A 23,741-nucleotide genomic window follows, 5' to 3' on the forward strand; every position below is an offset into this window, starting at 1 on the left:
CTGAGATTCAAAGACAAGTAGATGAATACAAATGTCATATGGTGTATCTTCTATATGTGAGTATGTTACAAAAAACTGCCTGAACTCCTGATTAAACACTCACTTTCTACCTTTTAAAAAAAATTGACGGCATAAGTAAAAACAAAAATGTATGCTGGTTGGTACGGCAACCATTTGGGGAAGTCAGAGCTTCTAAACATTTAAAATGTTTCTTCCTCTTTGTCCCCAGCGTACACAGTGCTCACTGGCAAGGAAAGAGGAGGCTTTATAATACGTTCGGCACTGACGCCTTCCTGAAAAACGAGGCCTCCTTGGGGTCCGCAAACAAGCTTTTTCTCCTCGTTTTCGGACATGTTTGAAAACGTATATGATGATATTTTTGGTGAGGAGATTCACTTCTACTGGCCTGGAAGTTTATGTCAATAGGAAATTAAATTAATGACTAGTGTTTTATTTTTGGTGTATATTTGCTAGTGTTTCATAATAAAGCCCCATATAACTGTGCTGTTGTATCTTTAGAATCTCGGATGTGTGTGTGCTGCCTCTTTTATTGGATATCTTGTAAATTCAACGCTTCTTTTCAGGTCACTGATTGGGCCGCCATGCCCCCTTTTTCCTGTGTGGGCGTGTCTAAAGTTACTGACTAACGCACAATTTACTCCTCTTTCTTTCCCCTTGGCCAGCACTTTAGGATTTGGTGGAGTTGTACTCCGTCTCTCATCAAGGCAGCGTGCACTTTGACCCAAAGGATATCCTGTGCCTTCCCAGCAGTTGCAGCCCGAGCACGGAAAAAAATATTTTTTCATTGCATTTTCATCAACGCATTAAGACATTCTTCCGAAGCAGAAGACAAGACCATTGACAATGATGGTGAGTGTTCCTGTAAATGTTTTGTTATGGTGAGCTCTGACAGTCATGTGACAGCCATTGCCACAAGGCCGTGCATCCATAGACGAGTGTTATTGATTCACTCTGCACCTGATGTTATATTTGATTTTACAGGAAGAGGTGCAAGAAGAGGCGCCTTGTCTGAGTGTTCATGGTCATACCGTGAAGGTTACAGAGGTGCTAAAGGACGGCGATGGACTTAACTTTCTGATTGTGTCTCAAAAAGTAAGAAAAATCGATGCATCAATAACAATGGAGATGTTCAAATGTAATGGGACTATCATTAAATCCCACATAGGTTAGCACAGGGGTCTGCAACCAAAAACGTTGAAAGAGCCATATTGGACCAAAAAGTACAAAAAAACAAATCTGTCTGGAGCCGCAAAAAATGAAAAGCCATCTTATAATGAAGGCAATACATGACGTAAGTGTCTATATTAGCTATAATAGCCCACTATCAAAATGACTTTAAAAGTTTTAAATACAGTGGGGCAAAAAAGTATTTAGTCAGCCACTGATTGTGCAAGTTCTCCCACTTAAAATGATGACAGAGGTCTGTAATTTTCATCATAGGTACACTTCAACTGTGAGAGACAGAATGTGGGGGAAAAAAAATCCAGGAATTCACATTGTAGGAATTTTAAAGAATTTATTTGTAAATTATAGTGAAAAATAAGTATTTGGTCAACCATTCAAAGCTCTCACTGATGGAAGGAGGTTTTGGCTCACAATCTCACGATACATGGGCCCATTCATTCTTTCCTTAACACAGATCAATCATCCTGTCCCCCTTTTCAGAAAAACAGCCCCAAAGTATGATGTTTCCACCCCCATGCTTCACAGTAGGTGTGGTGTTCTTGGGATGCAACTGAGTATTCTTCTTCCTCCAAACACCACTAGTTGAGTTTATACCAAAATGGATATATGGATGATACAGCAGAGTATTGGGAGAATGTCATGTGGTCAGATGAAACCAAAATAGAACATTTTGGTATAAACCTAACTGGTCCTGTTTGGGGAAAGAAGAATACTGAGTTGCATCCCAAGAACACCACACCTACTGTGAAGCATGGGGGTGGAAACATCATGCTTACCTCTGTCATCACTTTAAGTGGGAGAACTTGCAAAATCGGTGGCTGAATAAATACTTTTTTGCCCCACTGTAAATGATATAATGAAGACAACACATGATGTAAGTGTCTATATTAGTTATATTATCCTACTATCAAAATGACTATGTGTCGCAGGCTGAAGCAAATCTTCATTGACAGAAATATTGAAATTTGATATTTATTCTACACATTTTTACAACATTAGAAAACAGTAGTAAATCAGAGGCTACTCAGTAGGTGAGATAACTCCTCGGAAATGACTGGCTTTTAATGGCCAAAGGTATAGATGTGTGTCACCAAGTTAAAGGAAACAGCAGTTTCATTGCAATCTTTGGCAGGCTAGGTAATGTTTGCTGTGCTGTAGAACAACATGACACACAAACAACTATCTGAAATGCAAATAAGAGATAATGTGTCATGAGACCGGTAGGTCATGAGTACAAAACCCCGTCCGAGTCATACCAAAGACTATAAAAATGGGAACAATTACCTCCCTGCTTGGCACTCAGCATCAACGGTTGGAATTGGGGGTTAAATCACAAAAATTGATTCCCGGGCGCGGCCACCGCTGCTGCTCACTGCTCCCCTCACCTCCTATGGGGTGATCAGGGGTTATGGGTCAAATGCAGAAAATTATTTTGCCACACCTCATGTGTGTGTGACAATCATGGATACTTTAAGTTTTAACTTTAATGAGACATGCAACACTAAATTATAAACAGAGGATAAATGTAAAGGGAATTAAATGAGCTAAAATACACCTACAAATGAGACATAATGATGCAATATGTACATACAGTGAGCCTAAATAGCATGTTAGAATTGATTAGCTTGCAGTCATGCACTGACCAAATATGCCTGATTAGCACTCCAACAAGTCAATAACATCAACAAAGCGCACCTTTGTACATTCACGCTCAGTATGAAACTTTTAGTGGACAAAATGAGACAAAGAAGGAGTGGAAGATTTTACATGTGAACTAACTGTTGCGTCGCATGGTGGTGAGTTCAAGAACCGCCAAAATTAGTAGGACAAAACTAAGTTCACCAAATACTCTCATCAGTGAAGCATAAGCAGTGGGCTTTCTAACAATTGGGAAGGTTTGTGTCATGTTTGTCCTCAAACAAAAAAACATAATATCACAAAAAGAATGATCCCCCCTCATTTGTTTTTCATTTTCAATCCTTTTTTAAAACTGCTCCAGGGAGCCACTAGGACGGCACTTAAGAGCTGCATGCGGCTCAAGAGCCGCGGGTTGCTGACCCCCCGGTTAGCAGTATGTTTGAATGGACTGACAGACATAGAGGAGGAAATGTGCATTTTTAAAAATAGTTCTCTGATTTACGGTTCTGTGAGGTCGTGAATGAGTACAGGTGGAGTTCTGCCTGGTGATTGGATGAGCGCGAGAAGGAACAAGCAAAAGGGAGGAGGAGCCAGCGTGTGTGCGTGTGTGTGTGTGTGTGGTAAGCCGACCATAAATATGTCCCAAAAAAGAAGCACCTCAGAAGAAAATAGAAAGCTGAATTCCAATGCCTGTAAAATAAAAATATTAAAAAAGCCGTGTTTTGTTTTGCAGAGGAGTGATAGTAAAGGTTGCAGATCCCTAGTCTTGTTACCATGTAAAATAAAAATGTCAGGTGATTTTACACCGTGAAATCAACTGTCATTTTTATTTTAATTACCGTAAAATTTACGGTAATGTACTGGCAGCTATGTTGACAGAATTCCACCCATAGAAATAACATTGGAAACGTTTTTCCATTTACAATAATGCACTGTAAGGACAACGGCTATAGATTTTACGGTAAAAAAATGGCAGCTCGGGTCGCGGATAAAGGTGACGGATTCTAGGGGCCCATGATGGAGGGGGGCCCAGAGAGGCCCCTAATGATGATGAAATTGTGATGCTGTTCTTCTTTCAAAAATATGGTAATGATAGTCAAAAATACCATTAAAATGCATAAATGTATGTAAAATAGCATCAAAAAATGTTGCCACTGTGTTGGGGGCCCTGTAAAGATTCTTTTCATGGGGCCCAAAATCCATAGCGGCGCCCCTGAGCACAGGGGCACCCTGACGTGTCTTATTTGCACAGAGAAAGTTGCGGTGCACAAGGAATACAATTTGAAACGTCATTACACAACTACACATGCTGAGGTGTATGCAACATTTTTTTAAAGAAATCTTTTCTTGCGGCCCAGCCTCACCCAGACTCTGCATCCAGTGGCCCCCGGGTAAATTAAGTTTGAGACCCCTGATTTACAATAATGCACTGTAAAATGGACTGTAGATTTTACGGACAAAAACTGGCAGCTCTGTCACCATAATTTTACTATACATACAAAAGTGTATAGTTTTTCCTAGTGATGTGCAATACCACTGATTTTTTCTAATCCGATACCAAGTCAACTTCAGGCTGGTATTGGCGATACCAAGCCGATACTTTGTTCAAATATACCTAGCGCAGGGCTGGGCAAACTTTTTGACTCGCGGGCCACAATGGATTTTAAAATTATATATATATATACATATATATATACAGGTGCATTTGGAGGGAGTGTTTGGGCCGGATATACTAAAGCATTAAATGTAGTGTGTGCAAACCTCATAGCACAGTAAGAACACTACAACCCAATTTATTAACTGTCTTTCAAATGTGAAAAATAGCCCTTATCAGTTAATAAATTTGTCTCAAGGAATATGCAAGATATGGCATTTACATACTATTTCGCAGATACTGTGAGAAGGAAATGTAAATAGATTAAAATAACATACGCACTGTGATTTATTAAGATTGCGTCTGTTTTTAATAAGTTTCAATCGAAGGTGCAAAGTTAATGAAATCAACATTTATTGAAAATGGAATCACTTTCAACATTCAAAACATATTATTACACAACAAAATACTCAAGATCAATAATATTTACTTGTGTTAAACTCCGCAAAATCATGGATGGATTGTCCTGACCGCGCGCTCTACAAACTCGCCACAGACGCCCTCGCCTTCAAGCGCAAACAGTACACGTGTATCGTTGCCAAGCACACAGACATAGGCTGTATTAAATATCCTACCTGCAGCTGAAAATTTAAATTTAAATTAAGAGCGATGTGCGGCGTATTAATTAAGCTACTGTACCGCTGCTGTGCGTAAATGCGCATTGCTCTTAATTAAAAGACGCACTTTTAAACTTTCCATATGATTTTTTTCATAACACAGCAGAAAAACTCACCATTTCAGTGGGAACAGTGTTGTTGGTCTCCCTTTTTTGCCAGTGCATCAAAGTCTGGAGTTAGCTGCCCGATGTTTTTTCCAGTTAAATTTGGCGATCCATCCGTGGTGACATTGGCAAGTTTACTCCAAGGTAGCTTCATTCTCTCGATGACAGCAGACACCTGTTCATATAAGTCCTCTCTTCACGTTTTCCCTTTCAGTGATTCCATGCTCAAAAGCTCCTCCGTTATCTCAAAACTGTTGTTAATCCCCCGAATAAAAATTAGGAGCTGAGTAGTGTCTTTTATGTCGTTACTTTCATCCAGTGCTAGTGAATATAACTTAAATGACTCCGCCTTTTTGTTTAACTCGCTGACTATATCTTCGTCAATCAGTTCCACGCGGCGAGTCACTGTCCTGCGTGCTAAACTGATTTTTTCAAACTTGGCTTTGCTCTCCGGACACAAGAGACCTGCTGTCTCTACCATGCACTCTTTCAAAAACTCGCCTTCGGAAAAAGGCTTGCTAGCCTTTGCTAATTTGAATGCCAGCAAATAACTTGCCTTGGTACTTGACTCTTGAATTGCAGTTTGTCGGTGAAAAAAGTTCTGTTGACTCTGTAAATTAGCTGCCAACCTCTGAGCAGTAGCCGCCCGTTCTTGTGTTGACTGCTTGCTAGCATAGTTTGCATGCTTCGTGGCAAAGTGACGGCTGATATTGTACTCTTTGAAAACCGCAACAGCTTCTTGGCATATCAGACATACAGCCGTTGATCGGACTTCAGTGAAAAAGTATTTTGTTGACCACTCCTTATTAAACACTCGGCATTCGCTGTCCACTTTCCTTCTCTTTGGTCCGGTCATTTTTACAGAAGGGCTTAATGGGGACGTGAAACGAAGAGAAAATTAAAGTGAAATAAAGACAAATACGCGCCACTCCAACAACGGTCAATGTGTTTTGAGTGCGCCATCTATTGGGGAAACGTGGGCATTGCAGGGAAAGGGGAAAAAAAGGAGGTTTTTACTATAATTTGGACAAGTTCGGCGGGCCGGATTAAAAAGCCTAACGGGCCGTAGTTTGCCCATGTCTGACCTAGCGTGTCTACTAAAACTTCAAAAGTTGTGTATTTTCAAATAATAACATACTGTATCTGTTACAAAAACAACAGTAAAACTGTAAGAAAAAAGAGCAACGATTCAAAATGTAATAAGAAAAAGCTGAACATTTTAAACTAATACTAATATACTTTGTCATATATTTAAAAAAATCTGTCTTTAACCATATAAAGTCTAATGACTGTTTCTGCATTTTTTTTAAATAAAAAAAATATCAAATTGTCCCCACTCCCCACCATACTGAAACGACTTCGAGGCATGTTGTTGCCGAGTTGGATCTTCCAGGGATGTGTCGACAATGAACACAGCGTAAGGTAAGTTATAATGAATTTATTAAGTAACAAAAAGTGCCAAAGAACAAAAATACTGGATATAAGCACAAAGGCAAACAAAAGCGCTAGCATGGATGGCTAGGAAGACAAATAGCTAAACTAAAACTTGGCACGTAGGCACAAAAGGTAAACAACACAATAGCATGAGAGCTAAGACAAAAGAATAAGTGTAGCATGAAAGCTAGCATGAATATATCAATAAGTAGTCGTCTCTGTTGCACGTAGGCAAATTAGGAACCCAGAATGAATAACGAAAAGGGGCGAGCTTAAATAAGGGAGGTGATTAGAAGAAACAGGTGTGCGTAGATAACAAGGGACAGGTGAACTAATGAGCTACCATGGTGACAGACTAACAGGAAATAAAGACGTCAAACAACAGAATGATACAAACATGGAAAATATAAACAAGAATATGTGGAGAACCGAAAATCGGATCTCAACACATACTTAACTTTTCAGTATGCGGTCCACAGTGGAAAAAGTTTAGACACTTGATCCAAAATAGTAGAGGGTCTTAAAATACAATTAATATATATAGTTGTCACGCCCATGAGATCATGTTTCGTTTTTGTCATGTTTGGTTATTTTTTGGACACTTGTTTCCCGCTTTTGCACTTCCTTGTTTCTCTTATCTCCATAGCAACTCATTAGTTTCCACCTTGTCTTCAAGTCACGCCCCTGTCCTCAGTTCTCACACCTGTTGTTAATTATCATAGCTATTATTTAAGCCACAGTTACCAGGTAGTGGGCCTGGCAACTTCGTATCCCTCAACTCCTTTCATGCCATGACTTGCCTAGTTTCCCTCCCGCTCATGCCACATAAGTTTTTGAGTTTTGTTATGTCACAGTTGTTGAGTTTTGTTTGTTTGTTGCTATAGTCATGCCATAGTGCTAGTTTTTGTTGTCTAGTTAAGTTTGTTCTCTGCCCTCGTGCGCGCCTTTTGTTTTGATTCTTTTGTTCGCCTTTTGGTTAGTATAAATAAAAATGTACTCACATTCACGTCTGGCTTGTGCCAATTTCCCTTTGCGTTGGAAAAACAAACTATCCCAAAGTCCAAGTCGTGACAATGGTTAGTTAGTTAGCAAGTTAAAAAATAAAATACTACTAACTTATGAATTAATTTGAAAAATTATAACAACCATAATAAACACGAACAATAATATTTTCGTACAGGCAGAATTTTTGACACACTAGGTTATGCAGTTAGAATCGCGTTTTTATTGTTATTTTTATTGTACATATATACATGGGGGAAAAACTATTGTAAAAATGCAAGAAAAAAGACAAAAAAAATGGGATGTAATGAGAAAAAGCTGAAATGTTCTAACTAATAATACATAGTTGACACAATATATATTTTTAGGATTTTTTTTTTTAAATAAACATATATCACTGACCACCACATACTTTGACTTTTCAATACTTGGCCATTGGTGGAAAAGGTTTGTACACCCCTGAACTAAAGTATCAAAAATATTGATATTTAGATTTGAGAATCGATTTTAAAGCATAAAGATCTGGTATCGCGTTACCAATATTTCACACGTAGATAGTTTTCCATTTACAATAACAATAGTATGGAAAGGCATTTCAGTAGCTAGAATTTTACTGTAAAAATAACAATGGTACCGTTTTTTACTGTAAAAATAAAAGTTTACTTTTTAATCATTTGCAGTAAAGCACTGTAAAAACAACAATCGTAGATTTTACAGTAAAAAAACTGGCAGTTCAGTCGCCAAATTTTTACTGTAAAAATAACAGTGGTATCGTTTCTCCAGTTACAGTAGGACACTGTAAAAAAGTCTGTCAATTTTATGATCAAAAACTGGCAGCTAAATTGCCAGAACTAATGGAACCGTTTTTTCATACATGCACTGTGAAAACGACTGTGGATTTTTGAGTAAAAAAAACTGTAGAAACCAGAATTTTACCGTAAAAATAACAATGGTACCTTTTTGTCATTTACAGAAATTTGGTGGGGTGGGGGAAAAAGCAACTGAGCTGTTTTTTTATTGTAAAATCCACATATTTGTTTTTACAGTGAAGTTAAATAAGGTAAAGTCAAATATCAGCTAAAGTCCTCTTCACTTGTCAGATATATATGTCTGCTTAACAAACATCTGGATATAAATAATGTGTTGAGTTTGTGCAAGGAGCGGTCTGCACTGCCACTCCAACTACCTGCAGGTTGTGCAGGCCGGTAGTCAAGGCTAAATTTTAACTGGGAGGCAAAATAATAAAGGCTCCATTGTTTTTGTCTTCCCTCAAAACCTTCAGACACGAAAAGTTGTGGATTCCAAAGAACAATATTTCAAATACAAACATATAGGACAAATTACTAATGAATGTTTTCTACTGTAAAATGCAATTCCTATTGAACATCTGTCTATCCCTTCACACAGAATTTAAACGTCTGTGTTCGCTCTCTCGAGTTACATATAATGTAGGCACCTGTCTTTCCGTTCGCACACAGTGTGAACTTGCAGTTTCCAGTTACACATTACATAAGGTAAACTTGGGTCTAATCGTTTACACAAAAGAGGAGCATCTCTCCATTCAGTCACTGGAAATGTCATCATCTGTCTGTCTATTCACACATCATGTTAATGTCTGTCCATCCATTCAAACGTATCGCAAAAACCTATCAATTCACACAATAGTTTCAACATCTGTTGAGCTATTGACACATAACGTGAACATCTGTCCATCTATTCACCCATTTTCTAGACATATTTTGTTCATTTACAATCGTGTAAATATTTATGTCTGTCCGTTCATCCAAAATACAAATACTGTAACTATATACACAAGATGTAAAAAAAATCTAAATATCTCTTTACAATGTAAACATTTGTCTATCAGTTCACGCATAACAAGAACATCTACCTCACTGGTCATACATAATTTCAACATCTGTCCTTTCACTCACAGTTTAAACATCCGTCTATCCATTCACGAGATCTGTAAGATCTGTATTCATCTTCTCATAATGTCTGCTGTTCATTTACATATAATGCACGCATCTGTCTATCCATTCACATGTGTATATCTCCCCATCCAGTTATACACTATCTGCCTACTTATTTGCACTTAATCCTCCAAACTATGCACACTCAGTTTTAACATCTGTTATGTCAACACCTGTCTTCACGAATAACATGCAATTGTTAACCTCTGTCACATTCAATCTTAATGTAAAATCTGACAATCCATTCACACATCTGGGGTCCATATAAACCAGTGGCGTCAATTCACAAAAAATGTAAACATCGGTCCATACTTCACATATAACACACAATGTCAGTCTCTGTCTAGCCATCTATCCATCACACACAATGTAAACATCTGTATATCCATTCACGCAAAATATAAACTTCTGGCATCCATTCACATGTAATGCCAAATGCCGTCTGCCATATATTGTGCGATGTCAACTTCTGTCTATCTATTCACACACACTGCAAACATATGTCTAGTAATTCACACACATAATATATATGACATGTAATGCCAACATATGTCTGGAATATAACATGCAGTGTCAACTTTTGTCTTGCCATTCACGTGTAATGGAAACTTCTGTCTATCCATTCACATGTATATACCTCCCCATCCAGTTGTACACTATGTAAACATCTGCCTACTTATTTGCACTTAATCCAAACTATGCACACACAGTTTTAACATCTGTCTATCCATTCACATATAATGTCAACATCTGTCTTCACGAATAACACACAATTGTTAACCTCTGTCACATTCAAACTTAATTTAGATACCTGACTATCCATTCAGACCCTGCGATGAGGTGGCGACTTGTCCAGGGTGTAGCCCACCTTCTGCTTTCGACAAGCGGTAGAAAATGGATGGATGGACTATCCATTCACACATCCGGCGTCCCTATAAACCTCTAGCGCCCATTCACAAATAATGTAAACGTCTGTCTATACTGCACATATTACATACAATGTCAGTCTCTGTCTATCCATCACACACAATGTAAACATCTGTATATCCATTCACGCATAGTATAAACTTCTGGTAATCCATTCACATGTAGTGCCAAATGCTGTCTGCCATATATTGTGCAATGTCGACGTCTGTCCATCTATTCACACAGACTGCAAACATCTGTCTAGTAATTCACACATAATGTACAATTCTGGTATTCATTCACATGTAATGTCAACATATGTCTGGAATATAACATGCAGTGTCAACTTCTGTCTTTACATTCACGTGTAATGTAAACATCTTTCTGTCAATGCTCACATTTCTCTCTCCTGTCTTGGGCAGTTGTCTGGAACCGGGGAGTACCACGTGTACCGGACCTATGAGGACTTTGAATGGCTGCAGCAGCACCTGTTCACACAGGAAGGTGTCCCCGGAATACAAGGGGTCATAGTCAGTACTTTTGCTGAATTTATTCCTAATCTTTTGACACATTTCTCCGTACTGTATCAGGACTACTGCAGATTAGATACTCAGCATCAAGGGTTGGAATTGGGGGTTAAATCACCAAAATGACACCCGAGCGCGGCCACCGCTGCTGCTCACTGCTACCCTCACATCCCAGGGGTGCAACAAGGGGATAGGTCAAATGCAGAGGGTAATTTCGCCACACCTAGTGTGTGTGTGTGACTATATCAGTGGTTCTTTAACTTTAATTTAGATAGTTGTGGAGAGATAACAAGCTCTGGCACCAATTACAATCAAGACAGTTTGTCAGCTACGTACTCGTAATGCAGGGGTCACCAACCTTTTTGAAACCAAGAGCTACTTCTTGGGTACTGATTAATGCGAAGGGCTACCAGTTTGATACACACTTAAATAAATTGCCAGAAATAGCCAATTTGCTCAATTTACCATTAATTTATATATATATGTATATATATATATATATATGTATATATATATCTAGATATATAAATATATATATATATATATATATATATATGTATATATATATCTAGATATATAAATATATATATATATATATATATATATATATATATATATATATATATATATATATATATATATATATATATATATATATATATATATATATATATATATATATATATATATCCATCCATCCATCATCTTCCGCTTATCCCAGGTCGGGTCGCGGGGGCAACAGCCTAAGCAGGGAAACCCAGACTTCCCTCTCCCCAGCCACTTCGTCTAGCTCTTCCCGGGGGATCCCGAGGCGTTCCCAGGCCAGCCGGGAGACATAGTCTTCCCAACGTGTCCTGGGTCTTCCCCGTGGCCTCCTACCGGTTGGACGTGCCCTAAACACCTCCCTAGGGAGGCGTTCGGGTGGCATCCTGACCAGATGCCCGAACCACCTCATCTGGCTTCTCTCGATGTGAAGGAGCAGCGGCTTTACTTTGAGTCCCTCCCGGATGGCAGAGCTTCTCACCCTATCTCTAAGGGAGAGCCCCGCCACACGGCGGAGGAAACTCATTTCGGCCGCTTGTACCCGTGATCTTATCCTTTCGGTCATGACCCAAAGCTCATGACCATAGGTGAGGATGGGAACGTAGATCGACCGGTAAATTGAGAGCTTTGCCTTCCGGCTCAGCTCCTTCTTCACCACAACGGATCGGTACAACGTCCGCATTACTGAAGACGCCGCACCGATCCGCCTGTCGATCTCACGATCCACTCTTCCCTCACTCGTGAACAAGACTCCTAGGTACTTGAACTCCTCCACTTGGGGCAGGGTCTCCTCCCCAACCCGGAGATGGCACTCCACCCTTTTCCGGCGAGAACCATGGACTCGGACTTGGAGGTGCTGATTCTCATTCCGGTCGCTTCACACTCGGCTGCGAACCGATCCAGCGAGAGCTGAAGATCACGGTCAGATGAAGCCATCAGGACCACATCATCTGCAAAAAGCAGAGACCTAATCCTGCGGTTACCAAACCGGAACCCCTCAATGCCTTGACTGCGCCTAGAAATTCTGTCCATAAAAGTTATGAACAGAATCGGTGACAAAGGACAGCCTTGGTGGAGTCCAACCCTCACTGGAAATGTGTTCGACTTACTGCCGGCAATGCGGACCAAGCTCTGGCACTGATCGTACAGGGAACGGACCGCCACAATAAGACAGTCCGATACCCCATACTCTCTGAGCACTCCCCACAGGACTTCCCGAGGGACACGGTCGAATGCCTTCTCCAAGTCCACAAAGCACATGTAGACTGGTTGGGCAAACTCCCATGCACCCTCAAGAACCCTGCCGAGAGTATAGAGCTGGTCCACAGTTCCACGACCAGGACGAAAACCACACTGTTCCTCCTGAATCCGAAGTTCGACTATCCGACGTAGCCTCCTCTCCAGTACACCTGAATAAACCTTACCGGGAAGGCTGAGGAGTGTGATCCCACGATAGTTGGAACACACCCTCCGGTCCCCCTTCTTAAAGAGAGGAACCACCACCCCGGTCTGCCAATCCAGAGGTACCGCCCCCGATGTCCACGCGATGCTGCAAAGTCTTGTCAACCAAGACAGCCCCACAGCATCCAGAGCCTTAAGGAACTCCGGGCGGATCTCGTCCACCCCTGGGGCCTTGCCACCGAGGAGCTTTTTAACTACCTCAGCGACCTCAGCCCCAGAAATAGGAGAGTCCACGACAGATTCCCCAGGCACTGCTTCCTCATAGGAAGACGTGTTGGTGGGATTGAGGAGGTCTTCGAAGTATTCCTTCCACATATCCACAACATCCGCAGTCGAGGTCAGCAGAACACCATCCGCACCATACACGGTGTAGATAGTGCACTGCTTCCCCTTCTGAGGCGGCGGACGGTGGTCCAGAATCGCTTCGAAGCCGTCCGGAAGTCGTTTTCCATGGCTTCCCCGAACTCTTCCCATGTCCGAGTTTTTGCCTCCGCGACCGCTGAAGCTGCACACCGCTTGGCCTGTCGGTACCTGTCCACTGCCTCCAGAGTCCTATGAGCCAAAAGGACCCGATAGGACTCCTTCTTCAGCTTGACGGCATCCCTCACCGCTGGTGCCCACCAAGGGGTTTTAGGATTGCCGCCCCGACAGGCACCAACTACCTTGCGGCCACAGCTCCGATCTGCCGCCTCGACAATAGAGGTGCGGAACATGGTCCACTCGGACTCAATGTCCAGCACCTCCCTCGTGACATGTTCAAAGTTCTTCCGGAGGTGGGAATTGAAACTTTGTCTGACAGGAGACTCTGCCAGACGTTCCCAGCAGACCCTCACAATGCGTTTGGGCCTCCCAGGTCTGTCCGGCATCCTCCCCCACCATCGCAGCCAACTCACCACCAGGTGGTGATCGGTAGAAAGCTCCGCCCCTCTCTTCACCCGAGTGTCCAAAACATGAGGCCGCAAATCCGATGACACAACTACAAAGTCGATCATGGAACTGCGGCCTAGGGTGTCCTGGTGCCAAGTGCACATATGGACACCCTTATGTTTGAACATGGTGTTTGTTATGGACAAACTGTGACGAGCACAAAAGTCCAATAACAAAACACCACTCGGGTTCAGATCCGGGCGGCCATTCTTCCCAATCACGCCTCTCCAGGTTTCACTGTCGTTGCCAACGTGAGCGTTGAAGTCTCCCTGTAGGACAAGGGAATCACCTGGGGGATCACTTTCCAGTACTCCCTCGAGTGTTCCCAAAAAGGGTGGGTACTCTGAACTGCTGTTTGGTGCATAAGCACAAACAACAGTCAGGACCCGTCCCCCCACCCGAAGGCGGAAGGAGGCTAACCTTTCGTCCACCGGGTTGAACTCCAACGTACAGGCTTTGAGCCGGGGGGAACAAGAATTGCCACCCCAGCCCGTCGCCTCTCACTGCCGGCAACGCCAGAGTGGAAGAGGGTCCAATCCCTCTCGAGAGAAGTGGTTCCAGAGCCCTTGCTGTGCGTCGAAGTGAGTCCGACTATACCCAGCCGGAATTTCTCGACTTCGCGCACTAGCTCAGGCTCTTTCCCCCCCAGTGACGTGACGTTCCACATCGCAAGAGCTAGCTTCTGTAGCCGAGGATCGGACCGCCAAGTGCCCTGCCTTCGGCTGTCGCCCAGCTCACAATGCACCCGACCTCTATGGCCCCTGCTATGGGTGGTGAGCCCATTGGAGGGGTGACCCACGTTGCCTCTTCGGGCTGTGCCCGGCCGGGCCCCATGGGAACAGGCCCGGCCACCAGGCGCTCGCCATCGTGCCCCATCTCCGGGGCACGATGGCGATATATATAAATATATATATATATATATATATATATATATATATATATATATATATATATATATAAAAAATGGGTATTTCTGTCTGTCATTCCGTCGTACATTTTTTTCCTTTTACGGAAGGTTTTTTGTACAGAATAAATGATTAAAAAACACTTAATTGAACGGTTTAAAAGAGGAGAAAATACGAAAAAAAATGAAAATTTAATTTTGAATCATAGTTTATCTTCAATTTCGACTCTTTAAAATACAAAATTCAACCGAAAAAAATGAAGAGAAAAACTAACTAATTTGAATCTTTTTGAAAAAATAAAAAAAATAATTTATGGAACATCATTAGTGATTTTTCCTAAATAAGATACATTTTAGAACTTTGATGACATGTTTTGAATAAATAAATAAATAAATGGGTTGTACTTGTATAGCGCTTTTCTACCTTCAAGGTACTCAAAGCGCTTTGACACTACTTCCACATTTACCCATTCACACACACATTCACACACTGATGGAGGGAGCTGCCATGCAAGGCGCCAACCAGCACCCATCAGGAGCAAGGGTGAAGTGTCTTGCTCAGGACACAACGGACGTGACGAGGTTGGTCCTAGGTGGGATTTGAACCAGTGACCCTTGGGTTGCACACGGCCACTCTCCCACTGCGCCACGCCGTCCCTATAGGGTTGAAATAGGTTGAAATCCACTTTGAAATAAGATTTAAATTTGATTCTACAGATTTTCTAGATTTGCCAGAATAATTTTTTTGAATTTTAATCATAAGTTTGAAGAAATATTTCACAAATATTCTTCGTCGAAAAAACAGAAGCTAAAATGAAGAATTAAATTACAATGTATTTATTAGTCTTTACAACAAAAAAATAAATTTACTTGAACATTGATTTAAATTGTCAGGAAAGAAGAGGAAGGAATTGAAAAAGGTACATGTGTTTAAAAATCTTAAAATAATTTTTAAGGTTGTATTTTTTCTCTAAAATTGTCTTTCTGAAAGTTATAAGAAGCAAAGTAAAAAATAAATGAATTTATTTAAACAAGTGAAGACCAAGTCTTTAAAATATTTTCTTGGATTTTCAAATTCTATTTGAGTTTTATCTCTCTTAGAATTAAAAATGTCGAGCAAAGCGAGACCAGCTTGCTAGTAAATAAATAAAATTTAAAAAATAGAGGCAGCTCACTGGTAAGTGCTGTTATTTGAGCTATTTTTAGAACAGGCCAGCGGGCGACTCATCTGGTCCTTACGGGCTGCCTGGTGCCCGCGGGCACCGCGTTGGTGACCCCTGTCGTAATGTAAGTACTCTTCTGTTTTTTACGTCAATGCAGCAGAATCATATTAGGAAGTATCTTTCATTGTGCAACACTTCCTGGACAGTGGTACCGTTGTGTGTAATGGGTGGTTGTGTAGGATTTATCATTCACAGAAAATGTGTACTTTTTTTTATCTTGTTGCAACTTTCATTAAAAAAAATCCTTTTAATAAGAATTCAATAGAAAGCATTCAACATTGTCTTGGCAAACAATAAGTCTTTGTAAAATTGTGCCCTTATTCCCCCCCCCCCTAGTTTCCTCCTCTTCCTGCAAAGGCGCAGGTGAATGCATCGGCTAAGGTCGTCAAACAGCTGGGTGAGCACGCTTTTGTTAAACATATATTAAATTTAGAAATGAATTTAGCCAATCAGCTGAACATCATTTTTTTAGTAGTTTGATCAAATGGTTCTCCTGCTGCAGGTTTCCTTGCTTTGGAGGAGTTGCAGCCATACTGTGCTGCACTAGAGACCTTCCTCCACCAGGTGGCAGCACATAGCATACTCAGCAAAAACAAAGATTTAGAGAGCTTTCTCACCAGCTGTGAAGTGAGTTGAGCTTTTTTTCCCGCCACTGTGAATTAGTATGTGGTGAATTAGTATGTACAGTATTACCTGCAACCCCGAAAAGCCTTTTAGAGTGAAATTTCAACAGATTGTCTTGTTTTACTAACACCTCTTAACAGGGGAGCTTAGCATGTTGCTTTTTAAATGTCCTAAAATGTGCAAACTTTGTGGTTGACTTAACTTCATCTCTTTATTTAGAGTGGTTGTCATGTGACAGGCCAAGATATGGCTTTTAGGGGTGGGTGATACTGCAAATTGTGGTATCGATTTAAAACCAATACAGGGCCAGTATCGCAGATACTGATATTTTTTCTTATCAATGAATGATTTTGCCTTTTATTAGGTTGTATTAGGAATCTAACACAGGACAAATATTTTAAAAAACATTTTTAAAACATATATATGTTTATTTATGAACAGTTTCAACAGATAAAGGCTGGCTGGCAACACTAAATTGGCCCAAGTGCAGTGGTTCTCAACCTTTTTTCAGTGATGTACCCCCTGTGAAAATGTTTTTGATTCAAGTACCCCCTAATCATAGCAAATCATTTTTGGTTGAAAAAAAGAGATAAAGAAGTAAAATACAGCACTAGGTCATCAGTTTCTGATTTATTAAATTGTATAACATATAACTACATTTGTAGTGGTCTTTTTTGAACTCTTTGGAAAAAAAAAAATAAAAATAACTAAAAACAAGTTGAAAAATAAACAAGTGATTCAATTATAAATAAAGATTTCTACACATAGAAGTAATCAACTTAAAGTGCCCTCTTTGGGGATTGTAATAGAGATCCATCTGGATTCATCAACTTAATTCTAAACATTTTTTCACAAAAAAAGAAATCTTTAACATCAATATTTATGGAACATGTCCACAATAAATCTAGCTGTCAACACCGAATATTGCATTGTTGCATTTCTTTTCACAGGTTATGAATTTACATTCATATTGTGTTGAAGTATTATTCAATAAATATATTTATGAAGGATTTTTGAATTGTTGCTATTTTTAGAATATTTTTTAAAAATCTCACGTACCCCTTGGCATACCTTCAAGTACCCCCAGGGGTACGCATACCCCCATTTGAGAACCACTGCCCTAGTGTGGAGATATGAGTGTGAGTTCAGCAATGAGGTGGCGACATGTCCAGGGTGTACCTTGCCTTTCGCCCGAGTGCAGCTGGGGTAGGCTCCAGCCCTCCCTCGGCCAGAAGAGGCACAAGCGTTACAAGATGTTTAATACAACAATATAAGGAACGCGGAAATGTTGATGGGCCTTGTCACGCCAAATTTCTTCCCCCCTTCAAAAACCTTCCCCCCCATATACTTCCGGGGTCATGATTAATACAGACGTTTTGTTAACGCTATATTATAAAAATATAACACTATATTATTAAAAAAAATACAGACCTTTTGTTAACGCTATATTATAAAAAATTAAAAATTTAATTAAAAAAACAATTTACAAACACAAGCTATGGGATGACGCATTTACTTGCGGGGTCACGTTTCCTCACATTTCCTCTTATGTCATCCCATAGCTTGTGTTTGTAAATTGTTTTTTTTAATTTATTTTTTCATAATATAGCGTTAACAAAACGTCTGTATTTTTGTAATATAGCGTTAACAAAATGTCTGTATTAATCATGAACCCGGAAGTAAATGGGGGTGTGGGGGAAGGTGTAGGGGGAAGAAATTTGGCGTGACACCCTGCTATCTGTGCCCTGGACCTCTGGCCGGGGGTCGCCGGAAGCCGCCGTACTTATTAGATGGTGCCATGTCTCCATCAGTTTGGGGGGTTTTGTCCTAAAAGTTGAAGACCCCTGCTCTAGATTCCTAATACACTTCTTGTTAATTTCCTGCAAATGGCTGCTTACTTTCTGCTGCAACATTATCAAACACTTATTTATCGGTATTGTTTGAAGCAAGCTTAGTCGTTACCTTAGCTATTAGCACGCCGGCTCATAGCTTTCTCTTGGTGTGTCACATGTTTAGCCTCCAGTGATAATAATCCTTTATATTGATACTTAAGATATTAGGAAATGTAGTTTATTTGCCATAATAGAGTTGATTATTATTAGCTTAGGGGAGTGGCTCTAGGTCAGTGGTTCTTAACCTTGTTGGAGATTCCGAACCCCACAAGTTTAATGCGCGCATTCACCGAACCCTTCCTTTGTGAATTATTATTATTTTTTTCTAATTCAAGACAAAGTTATATGGTTTTTTTCCTGGTGTACAAAATGAACTGTGCATGAACTCACAACAAATTACACACCTGCAAATCAGTGTGACTTCAGCAGTTTCCGTATCCACGATACGCCGATATGGAGAAGTTTTTATTTACACGATGAGCCATTACTTGCCAACCGTGCCGATTTTTCCGGGAGAATCCCGAATTTCAGTGCCCCTCCCGAAAATCTCCCGGGGCAACCATTCTCCTTTAGCGTCCTCTACAACCTGTCGTCACGTCCGCTTTTCCTCTGTACAAACGGCGTGTCGGCGCATTCACGTCATTTATGTGGCTTTTACACACACATAAGTGAATCCAAGGCATACTTGGTCAACAGCCATACAGGTCACACTGAGGGTGGCGGTATAAAGAACTTTAACACTGTTACAAATATGCACCACACTGTGAACCCACACCAAACAAGAATGACAAACACATTTCGGGAGAAAATCCTCACCGTAACACAACAGAACGAATACCCAGAAACACTTGCAGCACTAACTCTTCCGGGATCTACAATATACACCCCCGCTACCACCAAACCCTGCCCACCTCATCCGTTGAATTCGGAGGTCTCAAGGTTGGCAATTATGGATGAGTCGGGTGTGTCTTGACTGGCTCCGCCGAACCCCTGAGGAAGACTCACCGAACCCCTAGGGTTCGATCGAACCCAGGTTAAGAACCACTGCTCTAGGTTGTGTACGGAGACACATAATTTGCTGCTAACCGCTTGTCAACCAGGGAACTAAGAATATATAGTGTCAGCAATAGGAGTTTCGGCATTTGTAATCGGGATTAAAAATTGTCAACAACAGTGACATCATACATCTTCATTATCAATTGGTAGTATTTTGGAAAAATGTATGAGAAATAGGCAGCACGGTGCTACAGGGGTTAGTGCATGTGCCTCACAATACGAAGGACCTGAGTAGTCCTGAGTTCCATCCCGGGCCCGGGATCTTTCAGTGTGGAGTTTGCATGTTCTTGCTGTGACTGCGTGGGTGTTCTCCGGGTACTACGGCTACCTCCCACCCTCACTAGTGGTTAGAGTGTCCGCCCTGAGATCGGTAGGTCATGAGTTCAAATCCCGGCCGAGTTATACCAAAGACTATAAAAATGGGACCCATTACCTCCCTGCTTGGCACTCAGCATTAAGGAATGGAATTGGGGGTTAAATCGCCATAAATGATTCACGGGCGTGGCACCGCTGCTGCCCACTGCTCCCCTCACCTCCAAGGGAGTGATCAAGGGTGATGGGTCAAATGCAGAGAATAATTTTGCCACATCTAGTATGTGAGTGACAATCATTGGTACTTTAACTTTAACTTTAAAAACATGCACTTGGGATAGGTTGATTGGCAACACTAAATTGGCTCTAGTGTGGGAATGTTGTCTGTCTATCTGTATTGGCCCTGCGATGAGATGGCGACTTGTCCAGGGTGTACACGCCTTCCTCCTGAATGCAGCTGAAATAGGCTCCAGCACCCACCCGCGACCCCAAAAGGAACACGCGGTAGAAAAAGGGATGGATGGACGGAGTATGAGAAATGTGTCTGCGTGTACTTACAGCCGCCGGGTCGACAGCGAGTGCGGAAAACCATTTTCAACCGACTGAGTCAAGCCGTGGAAGAGATGAGGAAAGAAAGCCACAAGGTAGTCAACATTGAGAAGTACTAGAACGGCAGTATTTGCACTGAGAGCGTCTTGACGGTGCTCTGAATGTGTCTGCAGGATGTGGACGAGTTCTTTCAAACCAAACGAGATGTCAACCTTGCTCTAACCAGCGGCACCAAGAATGCTATGGAGGCGAGTCCAGCTCCTGCTTCTTTTCTCGAATAACGCGATGCACGGCTCTATCTTTTGATGCTTTTTATATTTTTGTTCTTTCCTGCAGAAATTCCTGGACGTGGTACTGACGGAGCAAAGTAAGAACAGGCCACTCTAAATTGTGGATACAACATACATTTGATTGTATTGCTGTCTGACTTTTGTCTTCAAGGGTATTTTGATAAAACACGGACATACAGAGAGAGACTTGTAAAAGTTAGTTTTGCTCCAAAGCGAGCAAAGAAAAGGCTTTTTATAGCAATGAAACTAATCATTAATTGGTCATACGACCCTGCAAAGCTCATTGATGTCAGCCTTCCAAATACACAAATTTTAGAACATAATTGCCTCTCTAATGAATGGATAAAAAGTCCTAAATACGATTTTATTAAGGACTTACAAAAAATCAGGCATATTATCCTTATTTACTCAACATCCCTTGTAATATATCACAGTTTTAGAAAATAATATTGCTTACAGTATCTACATTTCAATAGAATTTGTTATATAACAGCACTATCACATATTGTTGTACTGACTTAAATAGAAAAGTATATATACACACGTATATATATATATATATATATATATATATATATATATATATATATATATATATATGTTTTTTTTTTTGTCCCACCAGAAAATATTCTGTATATAAAAAAAAATGACTTAAAAAATATATACAATAAATTAGATCATATGTATATTAAAGTATGCGTGAGACATGATATTAAACATTATTAGGCAGATTAGGGCAACAAGAAAAAAAAAAGAAATAAATATAGTTAAGTGTATAATAAGAGATAAGAGATACAATTTAAAAAAACAAGTTACGAATATTAATGTGCCCGCTTTGCATCCTTTAAATTAATTAATTTATATTTTAAATAATTTCTTTACAGTATGTGGCTTTGGGCAGAAAAACAATTTGGGCTCCTCTGGTCTAGAGATCAATACATACAAACCAGTAGATGTTGCCAAGTAACCACTCCCTGAGCAAGTCAGAGCTTTTCTTCCTGTCATTCACATGCACACACACACACACACCTTTGCACCTATAACATATTTCCTCTTTGGTCCGGAGGACACGACGTCCACAGTTTTCCAAAACCAATTTGAAATGTGACTTGTCAGACCACAGAACACTTTTACACTTTGCATCAGTCCATTTTAGATGAGCTCGGGCCCAGCAAAGCCGACTGCGTTTCTGGGAGTTGTTGATAAATGGAGCTTTAACTTGCACTTACAGATGTAGCGACAAACTGTAGTTAGTGACAGGGTTTCTGAAGTTCCTGAGCCATTGTGGTGATGTTCTTTACACACTGATGTCGGTTTTTGATGCAGTACCGCCTGAAGGATCGAAGGTCACGGGCATTCAATGTTGGTTTTTGTCCTTGTTGCTTACGTGGAGTGATTTCTCCAGATTCTCTGAACCTTTTGATATTACGGACCGTAGATTGTGAAATCCCTAAATTGTTTGCATTAGCTCGTTGAGAAATGTTGTTCTTAAACTGTTTGACAATTTGCTCACGCATTTTTTCACAAAGTGGTGAACCTGGCCCCATCCTTGTTTGTGAATGACTGAGCATTTCATGGAAGCTGCTTTTATACCCAATCGTGGCACTCACCTGTTCCCAATTTGCCTGTTCACCTGTGGGATGTTCCAAATAAGTGTTTGATGAACATTCCTCAACTTTCTCAGTCTTTTTTTGCTTTTTTGAAACATGTTGCAGGCATCAAAATCCAAATGAGCTAATATTTGCAAAAAATAACAAAGTTCACCAGTTCGAACGTTAAGTATCTTGTCTTTGCAGTCTATTCAATTCAATATAGGTTGAAAAGGATTTGCAAATCATTGTATTCTGTTTTTATTTATGATTTACACAACGTGCCAACTTCACTGGTTTTGGGTTTTATGTTTTGAATAAATGAAGCAGAGTCAGCTGTGAAGCAGCTAAAATAATACAATTTGCTTTTTTATTGTAATGTACCTACTGTTTTGCGAAAATATGATTTAAAAAATGTTGTATTATTCTTCTTAGCCACCTCTAAGTATGGCACCAAGTTGATATTTTAACATTATATATAACATTGCTAGTGATAATTGTGGATGGTGTTATGGAATATAACACTGTGATATGAGTTGAGATGTATAATAATCTGATGTGTTGTGCAGAAATAGCAGTGGCCTGTGGCCACTTTGCAGCCTCCCTGCATTTGTGCGTGGAATCAGAAGACGATCCTGACAAAGCGGCTTTTTCCAAGTAAGATCACACTGCTCTCAGTCCTACTGTATATCACATGATAGTAATGGTTTATTTTTTCTTAATCAAACACTACAACAAGGGTCATAATATTTTTATTACCATACCAATTCTCAATGTTTCAGCAGTTACTGATAGTAATAGATAAATATTTCAAACAATGAAATAATAAAATGCAAGTGTGAATCCTCAGAGACACATTATTTAATGAATTAATAAATACTGAATATTGATAGATACATAGGCTGTTAAATAATTAAGTAAGGCATACAGGAGTGAATACTGTAAGAAACATTGATTGATGAATTAATAAACAGAGAATATTGATAAATAAATAGCCAGTTAAATAATGAAGTAATACGTGCAGTAGTGTGTTCTGTCAGAAACATTGTTTGATAAATTAATGAATACAGAATATTGATCAATAGATTGCTTGTTCAATAATGATGTTATAAATACATGACTAAATACTGTCAGCAACATTGTTTGATTAATCAATAAATACAACATATTGATCAATAGGGAACATGTTAATGGCCGTCACCGTACTGTGCTGTCTCATAGTCTCATGTTTTTCTTTCTTTCTTGCGTTGAACCAAGTGAGCACAGTCTACAAGTCAAATTCATCGGCCAATAAATCTGATTCTTATTAA

At 40.2% G+C, this 23,741-nt stretch overlaps 1 protein-coding gene across 3 annotated transcripts in view; it reads left to right on the plus strand.

The window, feature by feature from the left end:
• The first annotated feature begins 358 nt into the window (after window positions 1–358).
• si:dkey-28n18.9 (sorting nexin-32) overlaps window positions 359–23,741 on the plus strand; it is a 36,322-nt gene continuing 12,939 nt past the window's right edge. For all 3 annotated transcript variants that reach the window (XM_061875138.1, XM_061875140.1, XM_061875139.1), the window contains exons 1-10: window positions 359–382; window positions 684–870; window positions 1,003–1,113; window positions 10,957–11,064; window positions 16,456–16,516; window positions 16,622–16,746; window positions 20,564–20,647; window positions 20,726–20,800; window positions 20,889–20,919; window positions 23,001–23,088. In XM_061875138.1, coding sequence (XP_061731122.1) covers window positions 865–870; window positions 1,003–1,113; window positions 10,957–11,064; window positions 16,456–16,516; window positions 16,622–16,746; window positions 20,564–20,647; window positions 20,726–20,800; window positions 20,889–20,919; window positions 23,001–23,088 — 689 coding nt within the window. In that variant the 5' untranslated portion in view covers window positions 359–382; window positions 684–864. The remainder of the gene's footprint in view (window positions 383–683; window positions 871–1,002; window positions 1,114–10,956; window positions 11,065–16,455; window positions 16,517–16,621; window positions 16,747–20,563; window positions 20,648–20,725; window positions 20,801–20,888; window positions 20,920–23,000; window positions 23,089–23,741) is intronic.

The sequence above is a fragment of the Nerophis ophidion genome, linkage group LG16, assembly GCF_033978795.1.
Source record: "Nerophis ophidion isolate RoL-2023_Sa linkage group LG16, RoL_Noph_v1.0, whole genome shotgun sequence".
Classification (NCBI taxonomy): Eukaryota; Metazoa; Chordata; class Actinopteri; order Syngnathiformes; family Syngnathidae; genus Nerophis; species Nerophis ophidion.